Source organism: Somniosus microcephalus, chromosome 6 (genome assembly GCF_052327205.1).
Source record: "Somniosus microcephalus isolate GS21.2 chromosome 6, FLI_Smic_1.0, whole genome shotgun sequence".
NCBI lineage: Eukaryota > Metazoa > Chordata > Chondrichthyes > Squaliformes > Somniosidae > Somniosus > Somniosus microcephalus.
In genome coordinates this window covers 245,930,719-245,949,982 of record NC_140992.1, presented here as the reverse complement: position 1 = coordinate 245,949,982, position 19,264 = coordinate 245,930,719, and the positions used below count along the sequence as shown (strand labels likewise).

The 19,264-nt window shown below is 44.4% G+C and overlaps 1 protein-coding gene across 3 annotated transcripts in view; it reads left to right on the top strand.

The window, feature by feature from the left end:
• Positions 1–2,264: 2,264 nt before the first annotated feature.
• adat1 (adenosine deaminase tRNA specific 1) overlaps positions 2,265–19,264 on the top strand; it is a 38,644-nt gene continuing 21,644 nt past the window's right edge. The window contains exons 1-6 of one of the 3 annotated variants that reach the window (XM_085991716.1): positions 2,265–2,603; positions 5,485–5,554; positions 6,082–6,260; positions 7,610–7,678; positions 13,637–13,691; positions 15,454–15,581. In XM_085991716.1, the coding sequence (XP_085847842.1) occupies positions 2,492–2,603; positions 5,485–5,554; positions 6,082–6,260; positions 7,610–7,678; positions 13,637–13,691; positions 15,454–15,581 (613 nt within the window). In that variant the 5' untranslated portion in view covers positions 2,265–2,491. Of the gene's footprint in view, positions 2,657–5,484; positions 5,555–6,081; positions 6,261–7,609; positions 7,679–13,636; positions 13,692–15,453; positions 15,582–19,264 lie in introns of all 3 variants that reach the window. The other 2 variants (XM_085991717.1, XM_085991718.1) reach the window with 2 other exon arrangements.

Genomic DNA, 19,264 nt, shown 5'->3' with positions numbered 1-19,264 from the left:
TGGCAAGTTGGATCCAAAATTAGCTCAGAGGCAGGAAACAAAGGGTAATGGTCAAAGGGTGTTTCCAGTGGGGTTCTGCAGGGCTCAGTACTGGGTCCATTGCTTTTTGTGGTATATATATCAATTATTTGGACTTGAATGTATGAAGTATGATTAAGAAGTTTGCAGATGATACAAAAATTGGCCGTGTGGTTGATAATGAAGAAAGCTGCAGACTGCAGGAAGGTATCAATGGACTGGTCAGAACAGTGGCAAATGGAATTCAATCTGGAGAAGTGTGAGGTAATGCATTTGGGGAGGGCTAACAAGGCAAGGGAATACACTATAAATGGTAGGACACTGATAAGTGCAGAAGATAGGAGGGACCTAGGAGTGCATGTCCACAGATCCCTTAAGGTAGCAGGACAGGTAGATAAGGTGGTTAAGAAGGCATACAGATTACTTGCCTTTATTAGCCAAGGCATAGAATAAGAGCAGGGAGGTTATGCTTGAACTGTATAAAACACTAGTTAGGCCGCAGCTAGAATACTGTGTGCAGTTCTGGTCACCACATTACAGGAAGGATGTGATTGCACTAGAGGGGGTGCAGAGGAGATTTATGAGGATGTTGCCTGGGCTGGGGAATTTTAGCTATGAGGAACAATTGGATAGGCTGGGATTGTTTCCTTTGGAATAGAGGAGGCTGAGGGGAGACCTAATTGAGGTGTTTAAAATTACGAGGGGCCTAGGTAGAGTGGATAGGAAGGACCTATCAATAACCACAAAGCATAGATTTAAAGTAATTGGTTAGAAGTTTAGAGAGGATTTGAGGATAATTTTTTTCACCCAGAGGGTGGTGGGGGTCTGGAACTTCCTGCAGACTGCAAGAAGATATCGATGGACTGGTCAGGTGGGCAGAACAGTGGCAAATGGAATTCAATCTGGAGAAGTGTGAGGTAATGCATTTGGGGAGGGCTGACAAGGCAAGGGGATACACAATAAATGGTAGGACACTGAGAAGTGCCTGAAAGGGTGGTAGGGGCAGAGACCCTCATCACATTTTAAAAAAGTACTTGGACTGTGGGCTGACAAGTGGCAAGTAACATTCGCACCACACAAGTCCAACAAGCGAGACTCTAACCATCTCCCCTTGACATTCAATGGCATTACCATCGCTGAATCCCCCACTATCAACATCCTGGGGGTTACCATTGATCAGACACTGAACTGGACCAGCCATATAAATACTGTGGCTACAAGAGCAGGCCAGAGGCTGGGAATTCTGCGGCAAGTGTCTCACCTCCTGACTCCCCAAAGCCTTTCCACCATCTACAAGGCACAAGTCAGGAGTGTGATGGAATACTCTCCACTTGCCTGGATGAGTGCAGCTCCAACAACACTCAAGAAGCTCAACACCATCCAGGACAAAGCAGCCCGCTTGATTGGCACTCCATCCACCACCTTCAACATTCACTCCCTCCACCACCGGCGCACTGTGGCTGCAGTGTGTACCATCTACAAGATGCACTGCAGCAACTCGCCAAAGCTCCTTCAACAGCACCTTCCAAACCCGCGACCTCTACCACCTAGAAGGGCAAGGGCAGCAGACGCATGGGAACATCACCACCTACAAGTTCCCCTCCAAGCCACACACCATCCTGACTTGGACCTGTATCGCCGTTCCTTCACTGTCGCTGGGCCAAAATCCTGGAACTCCCTTCCTAACAGCATTGTGGGTGTACCTACACCATATGGACTGCAGCGGTTCAAAAAGGCGGCTCACCACCATCTTCTCAAGGGCAATTAGGGATGGGCACTAAATGCAGGCCTAACCAGCGACACCCACATCCCATCAATGAATAAAATATATACACTTTAAGTGCCGTAACCTACAAGGCTACGGACCAAGTGCTGGAAAGTGGGATTAGGGTGGAGAGCTCTTTATTGGCCGGCACAGACAAAGCTGTAAATTTCTATGATTTTGTTCTTTCCTCTCCCTTTCCCTGCCTCTGAACTTGCTTAAAACCTGTTGCATCTCTAACTTTTTCCAGTTCTGATCAAAGGTCATCAACCTGAAACGCTAACTCTGTTTCCCTCTCCACAGATGCTGCCGGACCTGCTCAGTATCTGGTCCTTTTTCAGATTTCCAGCATCCCTGGTATTTTTCGCTTTGTTATCTAACGGGTCATATGATTGGCTCAGCCCAAAGTCTCACTTCTTCAGCGAATTGGTTGGTTCGTGTGACACCACGAGACCTGTTTTTGCAGCGAGGGCCATCACTCTCACCCGTCACACAGACTCGGTGAGGGCTTCTTCCGTTGAGCTTCATACTGCTCACTTTCACCTCTCCTGCGTGAACCATGAAGGGTTAAAAAGGCAGCCCGCTCGGACCCGCCGCCGCCAGCGACGAGAAACTCCCAGCGCGCGCGCGCACAAAGAAACCGCCAGATCGAATCAGTCGTCGAATCGCCCAATCGCAAGGCAGCCTTGAGGCCACACGTGATCAAGTCAGATGAAGGGGCGGGGCTGGAGCTTGGCCGTCAGTCAGGCAGCCAATCGCTGCGGAACCTCAGTGCACATGCGCAGTGATATCGCTCTGTGGCTGTGGAGGCCGCATTGTGAAGGTAAAGAGCTGGCTCCGATTGGGGAGCTGAAGGGTAGTTTGACATGTTTGCAAGTAAATAAATCCTGGCGATTCTGTCTAAATAAACAAATAATGAACTGCGGGGTAGCAAGATGGGACAATCCGGGTCCAAATTTATGGGGATACTCTCAAAGAAAAGAAAGGAACTAGATTAATATGTCACTAATAATTAACTAATAGTTATTTTTTCCACAACAGCTTATTTTCTTAATGCAGATTTCCCCTCCTGTTTGTGGGGTCTTTCCTGGCTTTAGTTGCAGAGAATTAAACAGACTGTTAGTAATGGAATGAAGTGGTGAAGTGTTTATTTTTCAGAATGCATCAGTGAATTGCCCAAAGTTGTCACTGTCTAGGAGTGTTATTAAGTTCCAGACAGCAGTGGGGTTTTTTCCATTTTCCACAATGATGCTATAGTTCATCGGACGCTCCCTCTTATTGTCGCCCAGTTCAACAGATTGATTGCATACTCGGGAGCTTAATATAAGGTTTCTTCTGCCAAGGAGGAGAAGACTCTGCCTGTATTTGACAAGTAATTTAATACAATTATTTGAATTGAGTAGCCCTAATATTAAGCCCTTTACAGATGTTTTCACTCTGACACAAACTGAATTTTACTTTTAAGATAGGCTTGTAGGCATTACAGGTTGTAGAGGAGTTGTTGACTGCTTATTCATTTTCCAACTGGGGAGTCCACTTTGAATGTTTTTTGTTATAGACAGAATGGATTGACACAGAGAAATAATACAGTTAAACCAAGTAACAAAATGCATCAAAATGGTTTATTTTTTGGACTCACTCAAGGTCTGGAGCCTGTTTCCACCACTGTAGACCTCAAATATACATTCCAGTTGTAGCAATGACGAGGACTCCCAACAGTGGAGTGATGTTGAGTCTTCACACTGATCTACTGTTGCCTGGGAACAAGTCATATTCTGGCTTCATGCCTTACCAATACTGTTTGCACTGACCATACTCCCTGAAACGGAGGAATGAGTCTGGGTAGTAAACCCACAGTGTTATTTTGTGAGACTATGCCAAATGCCTTCACTTGAATAAACCACTGTCTAGATAAAAAAGTGCCTTTTATTTTGAATAAAAGTTGACCTGAAGTAAACTTGCACAATAGTTCAGACTGATCGCTGTATGAGTGACTGCATGTAAATGTTCAGATCTGGAGAACTGTAATACTGGAGACATTGTAAAGTCTCTTAGGCTTCCCTAGCCGCCAACACCATCCCTCTCCTTGGCAACTGTCTGAGGCTGAACCAGATCATTCACAATCTTGGTGTTGTATTTGACCCCAAGATGAGCACATATCCGCGCCCCAAGACCGCCTACTTCAACCTCCGTAACATCGCCCGACTCTGCCCCTGCCTCAGCTCATCTGCTGCTGAAACCCTCATCCATGCCTTTGTTATCTCTAAACTTGACTATTCCAACCTCCCATCTTCCGCCCTCCATAAACTAGAGGTCATCCAAAAATCTGCTGCCCATATCCTAACTCGCACCAAGTCCCATTCACCCATCACCGCTGGGCTCGCTGACCTATATTGGCTCTCAACCCAATAACCAATGTTCCCTTTCATTTTTTTTGGGTGTGCAGCCCCTTTAAGAGACTGCACAGCCCATTCAAAATAATGCGCATGCGTGGTTTTTCCTGTTTAAAAGCCGGTGAGCAGGCTGCATGGGAGCTGCAGAGTGCTGCGCAGCTTAAATGGAACATGGCCGGCAACGTCTTGATTTAAAAATTCTCTTCCTTGTTTTCAAATCCTTCTATGGCCTCGCCCCTCCCTATCTCTGTAACCTCCTCCAGCGCTACAACCTTCCGAGAACTCTGCACGTCTCCAATTCTGGCCTCTTGCGCATCTTGATTTTATTCACTCCACCATTGGCGCCTGTGCCTTCAGCTGCCTAGGCCCTAAGCTCTGGAATTCCCTCCCTAAACCTCTCTGCCTCTCTACCTCTCTTTCCTCCTTTAAGACGCTCCTTAAAACCTAACCCTTTGACCAAGCTTTTGGTCTTCTGACCTAGTATCTCCTTATGTGGATCGGTGTCAAATTATTTTTGATAACGTTCCTGTGAAGTGCCTTGGGGATGTTTTACTATGTTAAAGGTGCTATATAAATGCAAGTTGTTGCATTGGGATCTATCCTCTTGGCCTGTATAATATCTTTGCAGAATTAATCTGTTCGTATAATTGTGCTTTGCAGGCACAAGAAACGCAATTATTGAACATATTCTTGGGTTGGGAATATCATTTTTGTACAAGGATTTGCGAAGATGTTACTGTAATTATAAAAGCAGTAAAATGTACAGCAGTCCAAGAGGGACTTTCCAGTCTGCAACCTTCCAGTACTAGGAAGATCTTATAGGTTGAGATCTTGGCGTTCTCTTTGACCCAGAATTGAGTTTCAAACCCACATCCATCACCAAGAAGGCATATTTCCATCCCCTATGTTAGACCTTCTGCCTTTGAAATACTTATCCATGCTTTTGTCAACTCTAGGCTTGATTATTCAAATGCCCTCATTGCCGTTTCCCATCCTCTGCTCTCCATAAACTCCAATGTGATTTAAAACTTCGCGTCTGTATTCTGTCTTGCATTTTATTCCACTCGCCCGTCACCCCCATCCTCGCTTACCCACATTAGTTCCCAGTCTAACACCTTAAATTTAAAATCCTCATCTTTCTGCATGACCTTGCTCCACCCTATCTCTGCAATATTCTGCAGCCTTATATCCCCTTCCTCACCCTTCACTTCTCTGACTCTGGCCCTTCGCCCCACCCTTGGTGCCAGCACATCGACCTTACTCTCCGGAGCTCCCTCGCTAAATAATTCTACCTCTCTACTTCTCTCCTAGAAATACAAAAGAAGTTACAACATGGAACAGGCCATTCGGCCCAACCAGCTTGTTGGTGTTTATCCTCCATGTAAGCAAAGAGTCCTAATTTATTTACAAGCCCTGTTCCCATATCCCTTCATCTCCTTTTCCTTCATCCACCTCTCCAATCTAGTCTTGAATTCTGAGGTAGTTTCTGTCTCTACCACAAACTCTGGAATTGTATTTCACAGACTCTCAACTTGTGTAAAGTAGTTTCTCCTGCTCTGTTCTAAATCTCTTGCATTTAATCTTGTATCTATGGGCCCTCGTTCTAGCCCCCTCAACTACTGAATACAGTCCACTTCTATCTGACACCTTTAGAAACTTACAGAATCCCTATCTTCTTGACTAAGTCTTCAGCCATTCCTCCTAATGTCTCCCTTCTGCCGAAATATTGCAGTTTGGAAGAGGTAGCATTGCTTATTACATGCATAGCCCAAACACTCATGCCGTTTACATCAGGAAAGAGATATGTTTATTCACTTTACAAAATATTACTTCAGTCCAATCTATAATGTACAGCATGGTGTTTCTGTTTCCATTTGTAACAGTAATTTTCTTCCTGTTCCCATTAAGGATCTCCGCAATGTGGACAGCAGATGAAATTGCCAGTCTATGCTATGAACACTATTCTACCAAGCTACCAAAGAAGGGTCTGCCAGACCCCAGAAGGGAATGGACACTACTTGCAGCTGTGGTAAAAGTTGAAGGGAAGCTAAGCACAGAACCATGTTGTAGCAGTCAGGGCAATGATGGTGAGAAAGCAGGAGATTTACTGTTGCCTATCATAGAGTATGTTTTACTGACATGTACATTTTAAACGTTTTGGTGAGATTTTTGACTGGTCCAATAGATATTATTGAATTAGCTAATTATTTTTGGAATTCTGACAGGAAATTGCTGTTTTTAGTGATTTCCTGCTGTTCATGTTCCATCTATTTCTTGACATTTATAAATGAGACAGAATAAAAGTGGGGGGGGGGGAACAAGGTCACAGTTTCCTAAATGCTCTGAATCACAACCATTGCTCATCTCTCTTCATTAGTGCATTACAACAGGAAGTCAATCATTTAATCGACCCAGTTACAGCACCAGAATAAAGTTGCTGTATTTGGAATCTTTACAACCTATCCAGTTTCCACAAATGCACTTGATATCACACTTGGCAGGAGGTTCAAAATTATTTCTTTCGTAATTTCTATCAGTAATTTTTCATGCTGAACAACATGAAGGAAGTGGAGCATGGAATAAATCTTCATATTTGGAGAGGGCACAAAAGAGGAAAACCCATTTTATACCAACAGTCATTTTTTGGTAGAATTATCGATGGGAGGAATTTCAGCCCGATTATGTCGAGTGTTAAGATTAAGCACTCCAGATTCGAGGCAGAAAAGGCTCTCCACTCTTCACTTGTGTACCTTAACCACAACCTTAGCGTCCCTGGCTGTGCTAGAAAGATATAAGCAGTTTCCCATACCAACCATTGTTGTAGGCTGTCTGAGTGACACTGCCAGTTTATTCCCTGTTTTTGTACTTTGGAATTGCAGCCACTGTGAACTAGGTTAAAAATTTCTAAATTAATTTTACTGACATGGATTAATTTGCCATCTGATGTTCCTATGCATAGCTATTGTACTGTGCTGCTCCATGCAGCCTGTCTTGACAATGACCAAAAACCAACTAAATAATGCTGACAATTTCGAATAACTTGTAGTCCTAAGACTTGTTTAATGTAAAGCTCATAAATTTCAGTACAAAAATCTAGGCTGACACTCCAGTGCAGTGCTGAGGGAGTGCTGCACTACTGGAGGTGCCGTCTTTCGGATGAGACATTAAACCGAGGCCCTGTCTGCTCTCTCTCAAGTGGATATAAAAGATCCCATGGCACTATTTCCCTGGTGTCCTGGCCAATTTATCCATCAATCCACATCGCTGACTGATGCAGAATTGACATTCACTTGTATCTTTCACAAAGTTGGCGTAACATCACATCACTTCGCATTGTGTGATTGGCATTAGTGCTCATTTTTTTTTAAGCACATAGTTTAATGTTTGGAATATGAAAATCTGAGATGCATATAAAAAGGGTCTGTATTTCTTGCAGTACCCCTGGAAGTTGTTGCAATGGGAACTGGATCAAAATGCATTGGACAGATAAAAATGAGCAAAAATGGTATGTATTTATGATGGTGAAACAGCAATATAATGGTACTTCCCCTTCGTAACAACATTTGAACAGTATTCTTGTTTGTCACATTGTAAAAAGTGTATCTTATTTACTAAGCTCTATTTTATACAGCACTGTAATGTTTCCAATGTATTGTAGTACTGTACCTCCTAAAGTTAAATCAATTCTAAGTTTATCCATACTCTTACATTTCATATAAAGCTGAAATTTACATATGTTGAATGACAAGGAAATGGTGTTTTATTATTTTCATATGCTAATCAGGTCTAATTAAAACAATTATGCTCCTATTTTCATAGAGATGGTTAGGAACACAGGAAGATAGGAACAAGAGAAGGCCATTCAGCCCCTCGAGCCTGCTCCACCAATCAATTAGACCGTGGCTGATCTGTACCTCAACTCTATTTACCCGCCTTAGCTCCATATCCCTTGATAGCCTTACCTGACAAAAATCTAACGTTCCCAGTCTTGAAAGCTCCAATTGTCCCAGCATCCACAGCCTTTTGCCAGAGATAATTCCAGATTTCTGGTTGTTCGAGTTTGGGCTTTCTCCCAACATCTTTTTCCTGTGTAAAAGGCTTGACGACTCTTTCCATAAGCAGGCCAAATCTCTTATGGACTGAAACTTATGTCTTTATCTGGCATGTTTTGTTAGCATAGCCCAGATCTAACAATTAACTTTGGTTATGGTAAATTGCCCATGTGGATGCCCACCATGTTCTTTTGTCTCCTTGGATGGCAAGAAATAATAGACCACTGAATCACTTTATGCAGGCTCTGTAGTGTTCTGAATTTTGTTTACAAACAAAATAATACACAGAAGAAATATATTTGAAACAGTGAAGAGAGTGCAGCTCCCATTTTAAACACCAACAATTGTAAATTGTACAAATCAAAGACTGAGCTTTGTATTTGATCACAATGACTTTTTAGTGAAAAATGCATATACAAAATTACACCCATTTTTCTTTGCCTGAGTTGAGCCATACAACAACAGTATTCATTTGTATAGTGCCTTTGTTTGAGAAGACATCCCAAAGTTCTTCGTGTAGGAGAGAATGGACTGAATAGTAGTGGATGAATTACATGTGCTCGAATGCATTGTCAAAACTATAGATTTTGAGGACCCTTTTAAAGATGGGGGAGGGAAGAAACAAGGAATAGAGGTTTAGGTCGGGTGTTTCGAAGACTGGAGGATTTGCCACCAAGTGAGAAATGCTAGCAGGAGGGATACATAAGAGCATTCGTGGTAGGCTGGAGGAGGTTGTAGAAGTAGGATGGGGTGAGGCCATGTATGAATTTGTAAAAAAAAAAAAAAAGATTTTGAATTCAGTGCACTGGGAGACGGGGAGTCAGTAGATGTCAGCCAGCATACGGGTGATGGGTGAAGCGGGACTTAGTGCGGTACAGGATTTGGGCAATAAAAGATGGAGCAAAGTCCTTGGAAAAGCTTCTGCTCTTCTACATCTTTATGGGATTTCAAAGATGTGGAACAAAGTAATGGCAGGACATATTAATTAGCAATCTGATCCATATTGCTAGGGTCTTGCACATGCCAAAGCCTAAAAATTTGCATGTTGGAATTTTAACTGGAGTGCAATTTCCTTGATGGTTCATCCATTAAAGATGATAAGTTATGTTTTCTCTTCTCTTCCTCCACCCCCCCAAGTCTGCAAACTAGTTTACATTAGCATTTAAAAAGCATGAGTGACTAGGCAAAAAAGCTTGACCTGTTCCGTATGATCAAGCAGTACACCAACAGAAGCTGGCTGCCTTCTCACAAACCGAATGACTACAGCTTGGACGGTTTTGGTTTTTCTCCCTTGACACAAAGACAAAAGAACTCTTAAAATGGGCTTGAAGCCAGTCTTTAAATCACATTATTCTGTCAGTGTAAAATCATTATATAAGAAAGATATAGCATAGAAATGCTCTTGCTTGAGGCATGACTGAGCTCTGGCTGTTTCATAACCCTGATTTGTTTAGTTCCCCTTCCTCCCTAGTTGAAAGCACCTGATCTCTGCTTGGCACCTCCCAATTGGAAACAATGAAGTGCCCTAATTTTCCTGGTGCCTGTGTACAACTTTAATAAGCCTTTAATATTTCATCCAAAAATAGTCTTTTTGTGAGGGTATGAATCTCCTTCCTTGTTTTTGTTTTTTGCTGATCTCAGTGGACCATACTAGCTAGCCAGAGGATTAGGAAGCATCATGCTCTCTGGTTTCTGAGTGCAGTGTTCTGAAGTGACTGAAAGGAAGTGAGTGAGAGAGATCCTACCTCTGAGTTTTCATGTTCCGCTGCGGAGAAATGTCTGGGTTCTGCTCAACACTTCCTTTCACTGATGTAGTTGAGATCAACAAATCAGTGGTGCGTACAATCACGATGCAAACCCATTTCCTATAAGAAATACTGAAAAGTTCAAGTCTCGAAAGAATGACAGAAGACTTGGATGTTGCCTGATTTACAAGCAGGCAATATGACCTCTATCTGTCTATAGATTATTAAGAATCTGTGCAGAGCACACATTCCTGTCCAAAAACTTTACTTCCTATTGTCATGATTTTTTTCTTGCACGCCAACTGCAGTGCCACTGAGTATGAGAATTACACTAATCATATTGTACTTCTACATAGATATTAAACTACCAGTTCATTTCCCATGGTATTACTTGCAGGTTGAGTCATATTGGGATGGGACCTGGTTTGGTGATTTGTATTTAGATTCTTCTCTCTCCTCAGGTACTGTCCCCCTCTCCCTCAAATCTGCCGTCATCACCCCTCTCAAAAAACAAACCTTGATCCCTCCGTCCTTGCAAACTACCACCCCATCTCCAACCTCCCTTTCCTCTCCAAAGTCCTTGAACGTATTATCGCCTCCCAAATCCGTGCCCATCTTTCCCGCAATTCTATGTTTGAATCCCTCCAATCAGGTTTCCGCCCTTGCCACGGTACCAAAACGGCTCTCATTAAAGTCACAAATGACATCCTTTGTGACTGTAACAAAGGTAAACTATCCCTCCTCGTCCTTCCTGACTTGTCTGCAGCCTTTGACACGGTTGACCACTCCATCCTTCTCCAACGCCTCTCCACCATTGTCCAGCTGGGTGGGACCGCACTCGCCTGGTTCCATTCTTATCTATCTAATCGTAACCAGAGAATCACCTGCAACGGCTTCTCTTCCCGCTCCCGCATCGTTACCTCTGGTGTCCCCCAAGGATCTATCCTTGTCCCCCTCCTATTACTCATCCACATATTGCTGCTTGGTGACATCATCTGAAAACACAGCGTCAGTTTCCACATGTACGCTGACGACACCCAGCTCTACCTTACTACCTCTTCTCTCAACCCCTTCATGGAGTCTAATTTGTCAGATTGCTTGTCCGACATACAGTTCTGGATGAGCAAAAATTTTCTCCAATTAAATATTGGGAAGACCGAAGCCATTGTTTTCGGTCCCCGTCACAAACTCCGTTCCCAAGTCACTGACTCCATCCCTCTCCCTAACACTCTGTCTGAGGCTGAACAACACTGGTCGCAACCTTGGTGTCATATTTGACCCTGAAATGAGCTTCCGACTACATATCCGCAGCATAACAAAGACCACCTACTTCCACCTCCATAACATCGCCCGTCTCCGCCGTTGCCTCAGCTCATCCGCTGCTGAAACCCTCATCCATGCCTTTGTTACCTCTAGACTTGACTATTCCAACATACTCGTGGCTGGCCTCCCACATTCCACCCTACGTAAACTTGAGGTGATTCAAAACTCGGCTGCCCGTGTCCTAACTCGCACCAAGTCCCGTTCACCCATCACCCCGTGCTCGCTGACCTACATTGGCTCCTGGTTAAGCAGCGCCTCAATTTCAAAATTCTCATCCTTGTTTTCAAATCCCTCCATGGCCTCGCCCCTTCCTATCTCTGTAATCCACTTCAGCCCCACAACCCCCCAAGATATCTGCGCTCCTCTAATTCTGCCTTCTTGAGCATCCCTGATTATAATCGCTCAACCTTTGGTGGCCGTGCCTTCTGTTGCCTAGGACCTAAGCTCTGGAATTCCCTGCCTAAACCTATCCGCCTCGCTACCTCTCTTTTCCCCTTTAAGACGCTCCTTAAAACCTACCTTTTTGACCAAGCTTTTGGTCACCTGCCCTAATTTATCCTTCTGTGGATTGGTGTCATTTTTTTTGTATTAAAATACTCCTGTGCAGCGCCTTGGGACATTTTACTACGTTAAAGGCGCTATATAAATACAAGTTGTTGTTGTTGAGCCTGAAAGATTCTGATCTCGTGAATGAGAAACTTGGTGGTGAGGAATTGTGTGTGTCAGTGACATATACTGAAGACGGTGAGGTCTTTAAGCACCTTCTCAAAGGCATTTCCACCACTTGTTTCTTGTTGTACGGTACAGTCTTCCTGAATTTCCATGGGTTAAAGCCTACATTCTCTGGCCAGACTATTGGGGTGTGTGTCACTGTCTGTTTCCCTCTCTTCCCTCACTACAACAGGATCTCTCTCCTCTTCCACTCTGCCAACCCTTCTCATAACATGATCTGCCTTACTCTCTTTCCTGTCCCTCAAAGGGGCTTCTCTTTTTACTTCCCTATCCCCTTACCCAAGGCAGGGCAGGTGCAGCAGTCTAGAGCAGACTCTTGTCACTGGAATGGCAAGGAGTGGGCTGAGGCTGGGCGTAGCAAAACCCATGAATGGGGATGGGAAAAGAAGGGGTCCTGTGCCTGGAGGGGAGCACTCGCACAGGTATAGGTGGCAGTGTAGCACTTGGGGGAGATTGGGAGGCCCAGAAGCGAGTGGCAGGTCATGCTCTGAAATTATAATGGAAGGTGGAGTAGGAGGCATGAATTGTCAGGCTACAGAGAAAGTTGGGGGTCGATTTTCCTGAAGCTGTCGGGAAGAAGGCGGGACTACAACTTTCGGCTTTTAGACCCGCCTACTTCGACGTCTGGCCAATCCGCACAATTTTCCCTTGTTGAGCCCACCCAGCGGGCTCAGCAGGCCAATTAAGGGCCACCCGGCAACAGGTGACGTCACAGACTGAAATTCCATCTGTCAAGAGTTCTTGACAGATGAAATATCAGTCTTTCACAGCTGTTTGAAGCTGTGAAACACTGACAGTCTGAGTTCTAACATGAGTCCTTCTGCACAGACTCCGTTAGAACTCTCAGCAGCACTCAAAGCTGAAGGCTGTCACTTTTCACAGATCGCAGCCGTTCAGCTTTAAGTGCCGGCTGAGTGATGGACTCCCGACGGCTACAGGAAGAAAGGCTGTTAAGGTAAGTACAGGTAAGTAAAAGTTCTTTACACACTTTAGACACAGCAAACACACTTACCTTTGCACTCATGCACCCATCACTCACCTGAGCACCGACATCGCGACCCCTCCAACTCCTTCAACCCGACGGCCCGCCTGCTCTAACCTGGCGTGGTTTGGAGCCGTCGGGAATCCCACACGAAACCCCTCAAAATAGGGATTAGGCTAAAAACTGCCTGTTAACTACCTGTTAACAGGCAGTTAATTGGCACTAATCCCTTCCCGCCTGGTTTCGGCGGGTCCCAGTGCGGGGTGGGTACCCGCCGCTCCTGAAACTTGCGTGGGGCGGGGTTTTGGGCGGGATGGTGTCGGGACCCCCAAATTCGGGATTCCCCACCTGAAACCCCGCCTGACGGCTCCAGGAAAATCGACCCCTTGGTGTCTAATGTATACAACATTTTGGATCTGATTGTATCTGCTAAGCACATTTTTAACTCTAACCAATCAGAAGAGAGTGACCAATTGACTTGGATTTGGTGATAACATGATGTCCAAAGGTTAATCACAGCATTCAAAACTGAAGGACAGTTTCACATTGTTTAATATAAAAACGATATTGATTTGTGCTACATTGTTCCTCCCACATCAAGTTTCATATTTTCTCCAAATATTTTCTAGGTGATGTAGTTAATGACAGCCACGCTGAGGTGACTGCACGACGTGGGTTCCTGAGGTGAGAATTCTAGCAGCAGGATGTGCATAAAGTTAAACAAAGCCCGTACTGAGTTCTTTGTTAGTTATCCTATTTATAGTTTTATTCAACTAGGAAAATTAATTTACCTGTTAGATTTGCATCTAGAGGGAATACCTTTTATTCAGATTGCTCCCTGTATTAAAAATAAAATTACCCTGAACTTGTTTTTAAAAATGCTAAATCTTTATCTGAATGGATGCCTGTCAGGCTATGTAGTGTCCACACTGGTAGTCTGCTCTGGTGGAAAGGCATTGAGAGTGGATCTGTTGAATGCAGTAGGTTTCATCTAGGACAGTACTGAGACAGTGCTGCATTGACAGAGATACTGTCCTTTGGACCCAACATTAATCCAAGGTCCCATCTACCTGTTCAGTATTCAGATAAGCATTAAAAATCACATGATATTATTTAAAGAGCAGGGCATTCTTCCATTGTTCTGTTGAGTATAAGGATAAGCAGATTAACTGGGTCATTCATTTTATTGATGTGTGTGAGTTCCCACAATTTGTTAAACTATCTGTAGAGCCATACCGTTGAGCCAAGGGCATTGTTGGACTAGGCTACAAAGTAGATCTGAACATGTTGTGTGTAAAATGTCTGTCTGGTTTGCCTAGATAGCAATAATTGCACTTCAAACTAATTCATTGTACCCGAAGAGCTTTGAAACATTTTTAAGAGGTGTGACAAAATTCTACATAAATGCATATCTGTCTGTCTTTCATGACATTGGACAGTCCAAAAAGCCAATCTGGAGCCACTCAGTCTGGGAAATTGTTACTGGCATATACGGGTCAGGTGGCTCAAGGATCATCTCTTGGGCCACTCTGATTTCAACTTCTATTGCATTCAGTGGAGGCTTTCTTGGATGCCACTCCATCAGTGACTTAATGGAACTTCCCAACAATAAGGAGGAGACACGAACTAGATGTGTTTACAAGTTTCAATGATGGTAAATGCTGAAGTTTGCATTGTACATTTTCCGTTTGGAATTTCATCTATTGAGCAGTGTGATTGACTGAGATCTACTTTGTTTTGAATTATACATTGGTGGTATTATACATTTCTTACTTTATTCTTTAATTACATAATTGTAGGCAATGGCCAAATTATTTTTCTGACCTGGCTAGTGTTAAAATGAAAGCTGTCTTTTGTCCTTCAATCAGCAGCTGAGGATCAGGTTGTTGGTAAGAAAGCAAGACATAATAGCCATCTATTTCCACTTGTGCAGGTCTTGCCATGACACAACCATCAATGACTGAGAGGTAGAGCAGGTGACCTATTCTCAGGCCTCCCCGCATGCAGCTCGATAGCCAAGCATTAGACTCACGTGACTGGCAGTTGCTCTTCAAATTCTCTTCCCTCTTTGCCTGCAATCTTCCAGTCAGCATATATACGCACAGCATCAAGGCTGAGATTATGCAGTTAGTGGAGGGACAAAATTACTCTTCCATCTTTCCAGTCTCCGGTACTGTGTGTTGCTGTTGCAGTACGCCATGCCACTAGATCGTCAAAGGACTTCCCTTTGTTCACTGAAATCTACTGAAGGATGTGGCGAAGGGAAGAAATTAAAAGGCTTGAAATTCTGAAAGTAAAAGCTAATAAGAGCGCTACATTCATCTACTATTTGAAAACATTGGTATTAGCCACATACCAGATGTCTATCACGCATAAAAAATAAGAACAAGTCAAATGAGCATGTTATTTGTTATTATAAATTTCCGTTTCTTTCTCTGTATTACAGGTATTTATATTATCAACTGAAGCAGGCATTTAAAAATAAAAATAGCATCTTCATTGCAGGCAGACAAAAAGCAAAATGGAGTTTGAAGCCAGGCATCTCCTTTGTGTTATTTATGAGCCACACCCCATGTGAGTAAACTAATTAATATCACAGCTTTTGATTATTTGAATTTCTAACATGGTGAAAATTTTAAAGCAGTCTCAGGAAAAAAAAGTGGAAATTTGAAAGAAATCTGCTTTGCTATAGAATTATGCAACTTGCTTAACTGTGCTGTGGTTGTGGATTCATCCCACTTGTATTCTGTGATTCACAGTCATCCAAACATCTGTTCAGTTTTGCCTCTGGGTCAAGTTTGCGACTGAGTATGTAGTGTTGCAGGAGTTGAGGTAGAAAACCCAATATCATTCCATTCAGTTTCATCCCACAAAAGCTGTTGCCTGCTAACATTATTGGGATACTGTTGGTGTTTTGTAAAGCTAGATGCAGTAGCCTAATGGTTCTTACCTTAGTTCAAACAGAATGTTTAGATGTGGATGTCAATAAAAGAATTAGGATGAAGCTTATGGAGGCAGTCTGGTCGTTCAAGTAGTCAGATCCTTGGGTACCAACTAGAAGGTCATGAGTTTGGGTCCCAAACTTACATTCATCTATTGGGTGATTTTTGCTAATTCTCCGTAAGACAGTTAGATGGGGTGCCACACAAAATAAAATACTCAACTACCAGACTTCAAGAAAATGCACAGTTCTTTTTAGAAATATCTGTCTGATGTAGATCAGACAATGTCACCTTGTGGCGCTCATGCTGTCTACTTTATCCCTGATAATCTACAGGAAACTCTCGATTTACCGGCACCTAAATAACCGGGAATCTCTGTTAACCGGCAAAATTCAGGAGTAGGTTCAGGTAAGTTTTACTACATATTAGTGGCCTGTTCCTGGATCTGTGGCCGGGTTCCTGCACCTGTTGCTAAGCAACAGGGACGCTTGGATCTTGTGGTCGGAGTTCCTGCACCTGTTGCTAAGCAACAGGGACGCTTGGATCTTGTGGTCGGAGTTCCTGCACCTGTTGTTAAGCAACAGGGATGCTTGGATCTTGTGGTCGGAGTTCCTGCACCTGTTGCTAAGCAACAGGGAAGCCTGGATTTGTTGCTGTGTACGGAGCTCTCGTACCTTTTACTATACCTCTCTGTAATCCGGACTTTTTGATAAACCGGCACCACACCGGTCCCGTCGGTGCTGGATAAAAAAGAGTTTCCTGTAGTAGGAAGGTGTGTAGTTGGCCTTGTGTGATTCTAAATAGTCTATCAGGGAGCATAGACTTAGCTGGAACATAGTTTCATGCCTATACCATAAAGAAGTAATTGCTGTGTCGTTGAAACCATTGCTCTCGGTCAAAATTTGTTTTGCAGTAATTCTTTCAGATTGGTTTCGTAGGCCTGAACCCTGAGCCAATGGATTATTTAAACTAAATGAAGTGGTAGATATCCACCCTTACCCCAAGTTGATACAGTTCCTCACCACTTACATTGTTTCCCGGGCAGTTCAGTAAGTTCATTACAGGTCGTTATCATATTTGTATTTACATCCCTCCGTGGATCAATCTGTGCCCATGTCTGTTTAAGCCCATGATTTATCTCATTGTTAACAATCACCCGTTCCAAACTAGAATCCCACTAATGGCTCAGCTACCAGTAACTGTTGCAGAGATTAAAGATTAAAGAAATCCTGTCCCTCCTGCTTTTCCTGCATTTTACTAGCCCGATTCTTCAGGCAGTAATTTGGGAACGTTGGAAAACTCTTGGTTTAAATCCTGGACACACCATCTGTTGATACTGAATTGGACTGGCAGTAGAGAATTGGAATCCAGACAGTCGTTTGTTTTCGTCTCTGTTCCCGTTCTCTCACGGTCTGTCCAATGCTTATAGCAGGCTAATCGCTTTAACACCAGCATGCCTGCTCTAAACGGCGGGGACTGCATTATATTTCATAAGATAGTTAAGGAAGGCCATTTGATCTATTGTAGCTTATACATCCAGAATGAACCTCGAGTCTTTCACCCGCCATTATCACAACATCTGTTTCTTAAATGATTGCAGAAACTTTGCCTTCACTGCTTCAACTGAAAGTTACATTGGATTTGTTTTACACTTTGATATACCTATCAATTCATCCAATGAAAAGCGACGAGTTAAGAAAGTAACTATAGGTTTTTATTGGCTAAATAACAGAGCCCACCCTTGTGGGTGATCGGATCCAACAAGGAGGAATGCCAGCCAGTCGACCACCTTTATACCTGGGCAGGTAGGTGGAGCCATGGGCGGAGTCAGCAGTGGTCAGCCCAGGTATAACAGCGTGACAAGAGGCGACCTCGTATAGTGATACAACAGTGATAACCATAGAGTAACGATATAACAGTGATAACTATAGTGTAACAATAGTGAACGATAAAAGTGGTTTACCACATTCGCCCCTTGTTTAGATTTGAGTCCGGCGGGGTGAAGTGTACTACCAGTTCTGGTATGTCAGTCTGTCCGGAGGCCTCGTAAGCCTTTCTGATCGTCGCAGCGGCGGTGTTGCGTTATCCGGTGTTAATGCTGGTGTCTGCGTGGTCGGCGAAGGCTTGTGGGGTTCCGGCATGCCGTCTACCTGGGCTGGAGTTGGGGGGGTGGTGGGGGGGGGTAAAGGTGGTGTCTCCGGAATGCCCGAGGGTGCGAGGTCTCGTAAGGAGACTGTGTCCTCCCGCCCGTCTGGGTATGCCACATAGGCGTACTGGGGGTTGGCGTGCAGGAGGTTCACCCTCTCGACCAGGGGGTCCGTTTTATGGGCCCTCACGTGCTTTCGCAGCAAGACGGGCCCCGGAGAGGTCAGCCAGGTTGGTAGCGTGGTTCCCGTAGTCGACTTCCTGGGGAAAACAAACATTCGTTCATGGGGGGTGGCGTTAATGGCAGTGCAAAGTAGTGACCGGATGGAATGCAGCGCTGCCGGGAGGACTTCCTGCCAGCGGGAGGTTGGGAGGCCCTTAGACTTTAAGGCTAAGAGGACGGCCTTCCATACAGTCGCATTCTCTCTTTCCACCTGGCCGTTCCCTCGGGGGTTGTAGCTGGTGGTCCTGCTTGCAGCAATACCTCTCGCTAGTAGGAACTGACGGAGTTCCTCGCTCATGAAGGAGGAGTCCCGGTCGCTATGTATATAGTTTGGGAACCCGAACAAGGCGAAGAGGTCGTTCAGGCATTTAATGACCGTGGTACTGGTCATGTCTGGGCAGGGGAAGGCAAAGGGGAAACGGGAGTACTCATCAACAATGTTGAGGAAGTACACATTACGGTCAGAGGACGGGAGGGGCCCCTTAAAATCGATGCTCAAGCGCTCGAAGGGGCGGGTGGCCTTGATCAGGCTTGCTCTGTCCGGCCTAAAGAAATGCAGTTTGCACTCGGCACAGGTCTGGCAGTTCCTGGTCATGGTCCTGACCTCCTCGATGGAGTAGGGCAGGTTGCGGGCCTTAATGAAGTGGTAAAGTCTGGTGACCCCGGGGTGGCAGAGGTCGTTGTGGAGGGTCTGAAGTCTATCAATTTGCGCGTTGGCGCATGTAATTCGTGATAGAGCATCAGGGGGTTCGTTCAGCTTACCTGGCCGGTATAAGATATCATAATCGTAGGTGGAGAGCTCGATTCTCCACCTCAAAATCTTGTCGTTCTTGATTTTGCCCCTTGGCTTGTTATTAAACATAAAAGCGACCGAACGCTGGTCGGTGAGGAGGGTAAATCGTTTGCCTGCCAGGTAATGCCTCCAGCGTCGTACAGCCTCCACGATC